The sequence below is a fragment of the Anomaloglossus baeobatrachus genome, chromosome 6, assembly GCF_048569485.1.
Source record: "Anomaloglossus baeobatrachus isolate aAnoBae1 chromosome 6, aAnoBae1.hap1, whole genome shotgun sequence".
Classification (NCBI taxonomy): domain Eukaryota; kingdom Metazoa; phylum Chordata; class Amphibia; order Anura; family Aromobatidae; genus Anomaloglossus; species Anomaloglossus baeobatrachus.
In genome coordinates this window covers 113,580,758-113,594,241 of record NC_134358.1, presented here as the reverse complement: position 1 = coordinate 113,594,241, position 13,484 = coordinate 113,580,758, and the positions used below count along the sequence as shown (strand labels likewise).

At 40.1% G+C, this 13,484-nt stretch overlaps 1 protein-coding gene across 3 annotated transcripts in view; it reads right to left on the bottom strand.

Moving 5' to 3' along the window:
- The window catches only part of TRPA1 (transient receptor potential cation channel subfamily A member 1), a 291,437-nt gene that overhangs the window by 40,480 nt on the left and 237,473 nt on the right, over nucleotides 1-13,484 (bottom strand). For all 3 annotated transcript variants that reach the window (XM_075353178.1, XM_075353180.1, XM_075353179.1), the window contains exons 19-21: nucleotides 8,639-8,709; nucleotides 3,588-3,735; nucleotides 530-619 (exon numbers count right to left, since the gene is read on the bottom strand). In XM_075353178.1, the coding sequence (XP_075209293.1) occupies nucleotides 530-619; nucleotides 3,588-3,735; nucleotides 8,639-8,709 (309 nt within the window). The remainder of the gene's footprint in view (nucleotides 1-529; nucleotides 620-3,587; nucleotides 3,736-8,638; nucleotides 8,710-13,484) is intronic.

Genomic DNA, 13,484 nt, shown 5'->3' with positions numbered 1-13,484 from the left:
CCCCCATCTCCTATCTCAGTAATTGGAAAGTCTTCACTGAATACAGACTTTACCCCAGAATTTAGAAACTTGATAATGACTGATCAATTCTGGCAGAGAAAGAAGAACATTTATCTGATAAAATATATTACAAAGTTGCTTATTTTCACGTGTACTATTGATTTAGTAAATAAAAATGATAATGACAGTAACGCTTTAAGAATATAGTAGTAGATGTAAAAGAGTTTCTGTTGTTCCTTAAAACTTATGATTGGGGAGCCATACTTATAAATGAAATAGGATCTGCTCTCCATGAGACCAGAAGTGATGATGTCATGACCACCAATGATCAGGCTGCTGAGGCCACTGATTGGCTTTAGGATCAGGTGACCAGTGGTTGGGACATCATTTCCTCCAGTCTAGCTGGGACAGCGGTGTGGTTAGTTAGATTTTGCCTCAGGGTTCCAGGGGGTCTGGAGGTCACGTAAATTTCTGTCATGACTGAAATAAATTCTTATTTATAATGTAATCGGTACATTATGTAACATACCTGTTGACAGATCTGAACAATTTCTTTTACAATGCCAAATATACTCATGAGCATTACAATGCCGAAGCAAGTGCGCGTGAAGTATGAGTCCTGGAAGTAAACAAGATTGAGATATCAGGATCTATGTAATTACTGTGTCATCTTCATCTTACTGAGCTAATAAAGAAAAATCTATTCAGGCAATAAATAAAGGGGATTTGTCACCAGATTTCATTTTACAAATTATATATATTAATAAATAGAGCTCATAGATTTGATCTGAAATCCCAAGTCAAATGGTTGTATAATTTTTCTCAATGTTTAAAGGGAACCTGTCACATCCTTTTTGATATTAAACAACTGCCCCAATGTCTTGTTAGTAATGCAATGTGCATCACTAACATGTTTTTTTCAATGAAAAATTCCTCATATCTATCATAAGAAAACACTTTTTATGCCCATGGGAATGCATTACACACCATTTCATAGGGGTGGAGCTTTGTAGCTTTTCAGTCACGGTTGTCTTGAAATTATGTATGCCCCCGCATTGTAATTGATTGCCGTGATTGGGTTGGCATCACGGCAATCTCACATATAATCCCATATTTGCGCATTGCCCCTCAGCTCCCCGGGCATGCACACTGAATCTGGGTGTATGTCACGAGATTAATACCATATGTGCACATGCTCCAGATGCACGGCGGCGGGAGCACAAGGAAAGTTGTAATGCAGGGAAGCACACCCCAGGAGACGTGAGAAACCTCTGTACATACAAAATTAATCTGAGGACATTCATCCAGATTCAGTGCACATGCCTGGGGCAGATAGGGGTAGTGCACAAGTGCATGATTATTTGTGAGATTGCCGCGATGTTGAGCCAGTCACAGCAATCAGTTACAATGTGTGGGACATGCATAATTTGAAGAGGGACCATTACTGAAGCGAAGAAAAGCACCATCCCCATGACTGAAAGAAAAGGTATGTCATCTGTTCACTTGAGGATAAAATGTATTTTTTTAATGATGAATACAAGGAACTTTGGTTTAAAAAAACATGTTAATAATGCACATTGGGACAGGTTGATATAAAAAAAGAACGTGACAGGTTCCCTTTAAACTCAATCTCTGCCAACCTTCCTTATTGAAAGCTCCTCAGTGTCTCTCCTCCCTGCTGCTGATATGTCACATTGATCAGTATAGTACAAGCTGCAGGTGTCAGTCAGGCTGGGTGAGCGGATATGGAAAATGCTTGGCCTCATGGGATCTCTCACTCTCTAAGCTCAGTTTAATATCAAGAAAAAACAGACAATTTCAGCATTTTTCCCTCTGAAAGCTACATAGTCTTGGGTATGCTTACACAGTGATTTTTATTTTGTTGTTTTCAGTGCATATTCTGTACTGATATTCTGTGTTACAGGATTTTTCCCACATAATTTTGAAAAATGTTTTAATAAGTGATAAGTCATTTATTAGAGCAGTATCAACATGGATTCTTCCTAATAAAACACATACAGAATAATTCCGTTGAATATTGCTAATCTGTGTGCCAATCCGGGGCAGAAATTGAAGGTTAAGACTTCTGCGACACAGATTCCACATCAAATACACATCAGATGTTTCTGACCTAAAAAATTCAACGTGAACATTTTCTAATTGTAATTTTCTTCTGAACTCTAATTTAGAATAGCCAAAGACCAAATGCTATGAGGTTTGCCACACACAACACCTCTCAATTGTATCAATTCTCTGATTTTCCAAGTAATATGAGAAGTAACAGACAGTTGCAATTTAAAATGTTTTCAGTAGGCCTTTGTAGTTATAAAGAAAAATAAAAAAGTGAAATATGTATTTTCCATTTTTTTTTTACACTTTTCCACAATTTGAGCAGTAAACAAATAAATATAAAAATTACAAAAATTAAGCCCGCTGCAACACGAAAAAAAGAGGCAAAAAGTATTCAAACATCTGAACAAGAATTTTTTTTAGCGCCGTTAAAAGCATATTTACAATAAAATGCAAAAATGCAGCTGGCCAGGAAGAAGGATAAAATGCACCATCCGAAACTGGTCAATATTCATTCAGTATCATATCTTAAAAGGGATTAATTTCTATATTTGCCTCTTGGAGTGTGTTTGCTGTCTCAGTGTACAATAATGTAATGTACAAGTGCATTTGTTGTAGTCAGTTTTCTGTAGCTTTCTGAATGTCTGAGATTTTACTTTGTGAAAATCATATTCATGGCATTCATATTATTTAGATAATGTACCCTAACCCTAAGCCAAGAATTATTGTTCAGTCCCTTGCCATACAACAAAAAACGTCATCTATATACCTTAAGAAATTATTTTATGTTTTTCAAAAATGGATGGTTCATTGTTATTTTGTGCTGACAGGCTCACTTTAAAGCAGTAAACTTACTTGCTGTATTGTTGGAGTAGTCCAAAATAAAGTGTGTCAATGAAAATGTTTATTCAGTATGAATAACAATGGTGACTAGAGACATTAATAATTTCCTGCCCCATGCCAAATAAAACATGGGGGTAAGTTTGTCATTCCTGTGCATTACCATTATTTACAAGTGTAGAAGATGTGCCCACAGTCCCTTGCCATACAACAAAAACGTCATCTATATACCTTAAGAAATATTTTATGTTTTTCAAAAATAGATGTTTCATTATTATTTTGTGATGACAGGCTCACTTTAAAGAAGTAAACTTACTTGCTGTGTTGTTGGAGTAGTCCAAGATAAAGTGTGCTAATGAAAATGTTTATTCAGTATGGATTACAATAGTGACTGTAGACATTAATAATTTTCTGCCCCATGCCAAATAAAACATTGGGGAAAGTTTTTCATTCCTGTGCATTACCATTATTTACAAGTGTAGAAGATGTGCCCACATCATCACAAGTGAATGCTGGCAATGCTCGATGGCTAACATAGCAAAGAGATAAGAAAACAAGGGAGCCATATTAAAAAGAAGTAGCAAATTAATAATAATTTTGCATTGTAAGCTAGAAAGGGCCAAAACCTCTTAGAAATATATGACAACTATGAATTCAAAGTGAGAGAACATAACTACCTGAAGTTGTAAAGGTCTCCCTTCTGCAGTAGAATTTGTGCCGTTGTTAATGGGTGGTGCAGCTTTTACTATCAGAAGGGTAAGAGGAATAAGTCCCAATGAGTAAATAGCCAAGTTTACTAGATGGGCTTTATATCCATATGCTCTCCTGGAATACAAGCAAAAATATAAAATAGCTAAAGAAATATAGTACATTTGTTTACATATTTTCTCTTAATGTAAGAGTCTGTTAGGTCATGTTGTATTAAACATTTGTTTAACATTTGTCTGGTTCCGAAAGCTGTTTTTTGCTTTTAGGACTAGTCCAGAGTAATGCATTTATTACCTTTCTTATGGATGGGTGACAAATGATAAGGCGCAGGGGTCCCAACCTTATCACTTACTATTCCACAATAAGTAGAAATTTGTATAAGGCCTAATTCACACATGGTAATTTTTGATCAGTATTTCATTAGCCTTTATATGTCAAAACTAGGAGTATCTCCAAAACACTAACTTTCAATTATAGTTTTTTTCTTTAAGTTCCACTCCTGGCTTTGGCATACAAACATGATGCAAAAATATTGACTTGTAAATGAGGCCTAAAGCAGCTTTTGCCATCTTAAAATGCTACTTTCTAGCACTTAGAAAGACCCATCCATAGGTTATTTTAAAGGCCTATTGAGTGGCTAAAACTCTACAGGAGGATGAAATGCTGAAAATTGCTAATAAGTCCCCACTTCACTGTTTAAACAACTCACAGGGAAGTGATTAGGAATTAAGGAAATCATATAGTACAGCTCATCCAGCATTTTCTAGACTCCTGTTTTTAGTGGTCAGTGTAGAATGATAGATATTCCCATACAAGCAACCCATTTATTTTATAGGGATGCAATGCATAATCAAATTCCGCTTCTGGGGAAGATTGGTGTGAATTGATTACATTGAAATACGTTGATAACATACATACAGTGTCAAAATGTAATGATCTGGGGCCACGATGAAAAATCGATAACACTCTCTCAAGATATCAAGTTTTTAGAATTACTTGTCTTCTCACATTGGGCACAGACAGGGATTGGGATGGATCCTCCCAATTCTCCCAAACTGCTTACTAAATTAAAAACTGTTTTTTTCATATTGAAGGAGTCACAGGATCTAATGTAGATTATCTTTATTGGGGGTAATAGTATCTGTGTCTGCTGCAACAGAGAACATCTCGTAACCCAAATGTATAATGTGATCTCAAGTGATGAGGTCACATCATTAAACCACAGGCATTGTGCCATAGGAACCCATATCTTAGAGGGGCAAAGACAATGGGAAAGGTGAGTGCATGTTTTTGAAACAGGAGACAGTACAGAGGGGAAATAATTCCATCATTTCAAAAGGTAGGACAGTGTGGTGGTTAAAGCTTATAAGGAAGGACAGTGTGGCAGTCATAGCTCATTCAAGGCAGCATGGTGGCTCAGACATGGCACTATTGCTTTGCATTGCTGGGGTAACTTTGTATGTTCTCATATATGTGTGGTTTTACTCCTACACTCCAAAGCTATTCTGATAAGGAATTTAGATTGTGAGCCCCATTGGGAACAGTGATGATAATCTCTGTAAAACACTGCCAAAAATGATGGATATAAATAAACAATGCATAATAAGTAAAACATAATAATAAATAAGGGGTAATGGTGTGGAGGCTCATAAGGCATTGATTTCATAGGTTGGAAAGAGTGAAGATTTTATTTAATAGGAGAGGACAATGTAAAGGCCAGGAATCATAAGAGAGACAGCGTGTGAGTCATAGTTTGTGTAAGTAGCACAGTACGAGGCAATTATTTACTCAAAAATATACGTGTTGGGCTGATTTAGGGCATAGCATGTTTGACTATTTTTTTTACATGGGCATTATAATAATACTGTTATTTTTAAGGTATCTCCTTTTGGTATATGCTTCGGAAGGCTGGAGAAAAGGTAAGTCAGCAGGGAAAAGCATTGGATATGAAAAGTAATCATGATGACTGGACCAGATGTAGAAGAAAGGTATGGGAACTACATCAATCAAGGAAGACATTGACCATACAATACCTGGATATAAATGTTTATTTGTGATACTTTCTGCATCATAATTAGTTTTGTGGATTCTGAATGGTCCACGGTAACAATAACTCTCAAAGTCTCCTCAGGTTTTTAAGGTCATACTGGTAGTTTTATGTTCATGTTATAAAAATGAATAAGGTGGGGCCTGACCTTATGTTGCAATGGATCACTGTGATAAATTCGGTGCTGTATTCATGGTGGATATGGTGATGTATTTTTATATTGATTTTAATAACTCAATTTCTGGATTTGATCCAGTAACCTCTTTCTCCGTCATCGGTTCTCCTGTCTACTGAGCTATGGCTCTTTTCTTCTTGGTTGTAATGCTAATGGGTCCAATTGTCATAATTTTTCCTTTCTGGGCTTGCTCCTCATCATGTACTTTTCATTGTCCTGTTTATGTTTGCCCTATTATAATCTGGGTTGGGAAAAAATATTGTCCCTTCACTACTGTGAGGGCCGGGGAGGACTGGTAGGCCCAAGAGGTGGATCCACTGGACCGAGCACCCCACCAGGAGGGCAGGGTACACGGTAGCTGGAGCACTAACGTGGCAGGAACGGGTGCAGGTATCAGGAAGCAAAGACAGGACCAGGTCACTAAGGTCACAGCGTACTTTAAGGCAGTAATAGGAAACAGGAACAAAGAACTGAGCACCTAGCTCACAAGACAAGGCATAGAAACACAAGCGATGATCAGGCGCCGCCCACATGGAGAGGCCAGTCTTATATACTCAGCACAGCCTCAGGTCATTTCCTGTTGCAGCAGTGCTGGGGCTATAAGACCAGGTGAGTGGGCGCGGCCCGGTCCTATACAGAACATTAGTCAGAATCAGACTCCTGAGACTAGGAACAGGACTCTGGGGAGCATGAGCGGGAATGGCAGGCGTGACCGGTGGACGCATGGACTGGACCAGTGAGGAAGGAGTGGTGGTACGCTGACGAGGCTGGATCAGTGGGTACAGAGCGGTGGTGTGACACAGGTGTGACTGGCTTAGTAGGTAAGGAGCGCTGCTGGGACACCGGGAGCGTGACAACTACACTTCTTTGCTGAGTATACTTCTAGGTGGATTAGTGCTAAGGAGTTCCAGACCTTTGTCAAAGGAATATACTCTGCAATGCAAACACCGTTTGTATTTCTGCTGTGTGATTGCTTGTCTGCCTTCCAAACTCCTTTCCATTCCCCTCAGTTAGGTTGGTAAGAGGTTAGTCTTCTTTAATTTATTATTCTATTTTTTTCCTCTTTGTGCATGTGCTCTCAGTTTCCTCACCTTTGGTCCCCATATACCTCTGAACACTTTCCCTCTACTGGCTAGCTGTGAATAGGGGACTCTTCTCTGGTTCCTCATGAGGTACAAGAAACCTCTCAATGGCCTTTTAGGGAGCCAGGTCCAAGGTGTTTTTTTGAATGGATGTGGCTAGGGTTTTTCTAGTCTGTACAGGGACCAGTAGAGAGTGGGTGCAACTTCTCTTTATTGTAGGCTTTATTATTTCCATTACTTGTGTATAAATGAGTTATGTGCACAACACTAATTATAGTACTGGTGATGTATTCATGTACTGATGGCGAATGTGGTGATGTACTCATGAACTGATACTAATTATGGTTTTATGTCCATGTACTGATGTTGGTTCTAGAACTGTTTGTATTTACTGATATTAGCTCATTCTGTATTCATGTACTGATAATGGTTGTGGTGCTGTATTAATTTAGCAATGGTACTGATATTATTCATGTACTGATGGTGGCTCTAGTATAAAAGACATGCAAAGATGATGGTTCTGATGTTGTATTCATGTACTGGTGATTGTTCTGGTGAAAAGTCACTGTACTAATGATCGTTCTTATCCTGTATTAATGCACTTATGGTGATTCTTGTGCTGTAGTCATATACTGATGATGATTCTAGTGCAGTATTCATGTATTGATGGTGTTCTGGTTCAGAATTCATGCACTGCTGATAGTTTCTATGTTTTATTCATGTACTAATGATGGTTATGGTGCTGTGTTTATGTACTAATAATGGTTCTAATGCTGTATTCAAGTTGCAATGGTAGTTTTGGTGCCATATTCATGTACTGATGATGGTTTTGGTACAGTATTACTGTACTATTCATGGGTCTCATGCTGAATATATGTACTGATGGTGGATTTAGTGCTTTACTCATGCCTTGATGATGGATTTCGGTCTATATTTGTGTACTCATGTTGATTTATGAACATGTCCCAATGTTCATGTTAGTGGTGTATTTATGTACTGATGGAGGTTCTAATGTTGAATCATTGTACTAATGGTGGTTCTCACATTATATTCATGTACAGATGATCTTTCTAGTGCTGTTTTTTTAATTAATGATGGCCCTGGTCCTGTAATCATATTAATAGTGGGTTAAGTGTTGCATTCATTTTATGGTGATAGTTTGGGTGCTGAATTCATGTATTAATAGTGGATATGATGCTATATTTATGTACTGATGTTCGGTATGATGTTATATTCATGTTCTAATGATGGTTCTGGTGCTTTATTCATGTACTCATATTGATTTTCATTCTGTACAGATTTAGTATTTTTTAACTTGTCAGATGACATGCTACATGGCTTTATTAATAAAGTTGCAATTTTTCTGAGAAGTTAAGGATTATTACATGTGTATCTATGTTAAGAAAAGTAAACATTTATATTTGATAGTGGCAGAAAAATTGCACAATATTTACATTCTATTCTACAACGTTGTAAATTCTGTACTCGTTTGGCATATAACATCTACTTTGTTATTTCTGTGTGTTATCTGTGGTGTTACATAGGGCTGCAATTAACATTCATTATCTATACTCAAAGAGGTATGAGAGTTTTTCCTAGTACATCGTAGGAATAGGAATATCTACCACATTGCTTTTTCTGGAAAATGTGCTTTTAATTTTGGTTTTCAATAATATTATTCCAAATAAACAATAGTATATTATCCTACCTACTTACCATTTCATGAGCAAATATTCTTTACAAACTGGGTGAGACAAGAGCTCCACGCGGTTGTGTTGTACCATGGCCTGCAGTAGTAAATGTGGAAAAATTATAGTTTGCTGCTTAAATCTTTACAATAGCACACACTTAGATAACATAACATTTACAGGTTGGAAAAGATTTTTACAGCTACAACTGAGTTCAGTATTAGATGTTAGCTCCTCTAGTGAGTTCATAATGCAATACAGAATGTCAACCTGAATTAACCTGTCTTGTCGTTTTTCAATATTAAGCCACCCTTATTGTGTTGTAAATTATGTAATGTGCATTACTAACATAGTTTTAAAAGCAAAAAAAATTCATGTATTTATCTGAAAAAAGAATTTATATGCTTAGGTAAATGCAGTACATTCCTTAGGTTTTAGTCATATGCAGGGCCGGATTATAGGCGGGGCAGGTGGGGCTCCAGCCCCGGGGCCCCCACCACAAGAGCTTCTGAGGGGGCCCCCACCACCATCAGTGTGGGGGGGCACCATTTTATTAATGCCGCAGAGGTTCAGGACCATACTGTACCTTTAAAGAATTTCAATCCCGGCCGTAACTGTGCTGCAGACATGCCCACTGCATGCTGTGTGGGCTGCGTTTGCAAGGATGATGTCACCGCGTGCCTGATGCTGCTTTTTTCCGAAGAGGAGCAGAGGCCTCAGTGGATCACGGTGAGTATGACGTCATCCATCATGGTGACGGGCAGGAGGCTGCAGTGAGGAGGCAGCAAGACGGAATTCCATAGTGTCAGCGGCCACTCTGCCGGAGATCAGTGTGAGTTATTGCAGGAGTGTGAACTGCTGCTGATCAGGTCGGGATGTCAGTGCCGGGTCATCGGCTCCAGCCTCATCCCTCCCCTGCAATAACTCACACTGAGCTGAAGCAGAGAGCACAGACATCACTACACAGATCCTGCACTGATCACATCTGAGCGTACAGCACAGATTACACTATATGGCCCATATTACATATAGAATATGTGAGGTCCTGTAGGTCCAGGTGTGATCAGTGCAGGGCATTGTATATCTGTGTACATGGTATACCACATCCAGTGTACAGAGTAGGGTGATATTCTGTGTACACACATCAGATAGCATATAATAATGTGTATATTGTATAACATCTGTTGTCAGTATTACAGTAAACCCGATCAAATGCTGGGGCCCTGGGCTGCCTGGGGGCCCACTCGCGGTGGCAGGAGTGGTGTACCGCTAGTCAGGGGTGCCCACTGCCCGCGCTGTCACCGTCCTCCCTCCGCCAAGGATCACGCTTTCATTTGTATCGGCATCACTGTTGCCGATACAATTGAGAGCAATGATGAGATGGAGCAGCACGCTCTCTCATGATTCTCCTCGCTGTGTCTGTCGGCACTCTGACAGCTCTGCAGCGCAGCGTGGTGACTAGAGTTGAGCGCGGTTCGTGGTTCGAGGTTCTCCAGTTCGCGGCTCGAGTGATTTTGGGGGCTGTTCTAGGTCGAACTAGAACTCGAGCTTTTTGCTAAAGCTCGATAGTTCTAGATACGTTCGAGAACGGTTCTAGCAGCAAAAAGACAAGCTAATTACTAGCTGGATTTCCGCTGTAATAGTATAAGTCACTCTGTGACTCACACTATTATGAAATTTCAGTGTATAGTGTGCGGGAACAGCGCATTCAGATCACTGCTGTTTGGATAATGGCTGTTGGACTTCTGTATTGTCCCACTAGTGCAAAGATATTTGCAGCACGTCTGCCTGCATTGCACACTCAAACTCATTGTTACTAAGCCATTATACTAGCAAACACTGAGGAAACTTAGTGGCATCCTAAACGTGGCTGTTGGACTTCTGTATTGTCCCACTAGTGCAAAGATATTTGCAGCACGTCAGCCTGCATTGCACACTCAAACTCATTGTTACTAAGCCATTATACTAGCAAACACTGAGGAAACTTAGTGGCATCCTAAACGTGGCTGTTGGACTTCTGTATTGTCCCACTAGTGCAAAGATATTTGCAGCACGTCTGCCTGCATTGCACACTCAAACTCATTGTTACTAAGCCATTATACTAGCAAACACTGAGGAAACTTAGTGGCATCCTAAACGTGGCTGTTGGACTTCTGTATTGTCCCACTAGTGCAAAGATATTTGCAGCACGTCTGCCTGCATTGCACACTCAAACTCATTGTTACTAAGCCATTATACTAGCAAACACTGAGGAAACTTAGTGGCATCCTAAACGTGGCTGTTGGACTTCTGTATTGTCCCACTAGTGCAAAGATATTTGCAGCACGTCTGCCTGCATTGCACACTCAAACTCATTGTTACTAAGCCGTTATACTAGCAAACACTGAGGAAACTTAGTGGCATCCTAAACTTGGCTGTTGGACTTCTGTATTGTCCCACTAGTGCAAAGATATTTGCAGCACGTCTGCCTGCATTGCACACTCAAACTCATTGTTACTAAGCCATTATACTAGCAAGCACTGAGGAAAGTTAGTGGCATCCTAAACGTGGCTGTTGGACTTCTGTATTGTCCCACTAGTGCAAAGATATTTGCAGCACGTCTGCCTGAATTGCACACTCAAACTCATTGTTACTAAGCCATTATACTAGCAAACACTGAGGAAACCTTGTGTCATCCTAAACGTGGCTGTTGGACTTCTGTATTGTCCCACTAGTGCAAAGATATTTGCAGCACGTCTGCCTGCATTGCACACTCAAACTCATTGTTACTAAGCCATTATGCTAGCAAACACTGAGGAAACTTAGTGGCATCCTAAACGTGGCTGTTGGACTTCTGTATCGTCCCACTAGTGCAAAGATATTTGCAGCACGTCTGCCTGCATTGCACACTCAAACTCATTGTTACTAATCCATTATACTAGCAAACACTGAGGAAACTTAGTGGCATCCTAAACGTGGCTGTTGGACTTCTGTATTGTCCCACTAGTGCAAAGATATTTGCAGCACGTCTGCCTTCATTGCACACTCAAACTCATTGTTACTAAGCCATTATACTAGCAAACACTGAGGAAACTTAGTGGCATCCTAAACTTGGCTGTTGGACTTCTGTATTGTCCCACTAGTGCAAAGATATTTGCAGCACGTCTGCCTGCATTGCACACTCAAACTCATTGTTACTAAGCCATTATACTAGCAAACACTGAGGAAACTTAGTGGCATCCTAAACGTGGCTGTTGGACTTCTGTATTGTCCCACTAGTGCAAAGATATTTGCAGCACGTCTGCCTGCATTGCACACTCAAACTCATTGTTACTAAGCCATTATACTAGCAAACACTGAGGAAACTTAGTGGCATCCTAAACTTGGCTGTTGGACTTCTGTATTGTCCCACTAGTGCAAAGATATTTGCAGCACGTCTGCCTGCATTGCACACTCAAACTCATTGTTACTAAGCCATTATACTAGCAAGCACTGAGGAAAGTTAGTGGCATCCTAAACGTGGCTGTTGGACTTCTGTATTGTCCCACTAGTGCAAAGATATTTGCAGCACATCTGCCTGAATTGCACACTCAAACTCATTGTTACTAAGCCATTATACTAGCAAACACTGAGGAAACCTTGTGTCATCCTAAACGTGGCTGTTGGACTTCTGTATTGTCCCATTAGTGCAAAGATATTTGCAGCACGTCTGCCTGCATTGCACACTCAAACTCATTGTTACTAAGCCATTATGCTAGCAAACACTGAGGAAACTTAGTGGCATCCTAAACGTGGCTGTTGGACTTCTGTATTGTCCCACTAGTGCAAAGATATTTGCAGCACGTCTGCCTGCATTGCACACTCAAACTCATTGTTACTAATCCATTATACTAGCAAACACTGAGGAAACTTAGTGGCATCCTAAACGTGGCTGTTGGACTTCTGTATTGTCCCACTAGTGCAAAGATATTTGCAGCACGTCTGCCTGCATTGCACACTCAAACTCATTGTTACTAAGCCATTATACTAGCAAACACTGAGGAAACTTAGTGGCATCCTAAACTTGGCTGTTGGACTTCTGTATTGTCCCACTAGTGCAAAGATATTTGCAGCACGTCTGCCTGCATTGCACACTCAAACTCATTGTTACTAAGCCAATATACTAGCAAACACTGAGGAAACCTAGTGGCATCCTAAACGTGGCTGTTGGACTTCTGTATTGTCCCACTAGTGCAAAGATATTTGCAGCACGTCTGCCTGCATTGCACACTCAAACTCATTGTTACTAAGCCATTATACTAGCAAACTATGCTGCCAGTTTAAGGGCCTTAGTTGCATTGTCATGGATAATTATTGTTGTTTATTCTGCTGTTAATAAAGCTAGACCACCGCTGAAATCTACAGCACCTCTCAATTTTTACTACCACATTTTAAGTGCACAATCTTGTCGCAATCAAAATGAGTGGCAAAATGACAGATGCTGGTGTAAAGGGGAAGAGGCGTATTGTGGAGACACGGGGCTCAATGGGTGCTCTTGTCCACTAAAACCCGCCGCCTTTAGAAAGACAGTGTGGCTCAGGGCTCATCCCAACTGAACGCCGGCCTCCTTAACCGTGGGCGTAACACTACTCAGACAACACAGGGTGAGGGAACCACAATAATTAGACTTTATTGGATCCCCAAACAATTAACGGCACATAACACATAACCAGCAAAACACAAATGTAACAGGCAACAGAGTCTCACCCTTCCACTGGCTCACCAGGGATTTAGAATGTCCATGCCTCAGAGCTTCCAGGGCCGCTTACTCCAATCCAGCAGCACCCCGCTTTCGGCGGGCACCCACCGAGAAAGGAATAGCGCCAGATTTAGGAAGCTGTGTTAGGTCTGTAAAG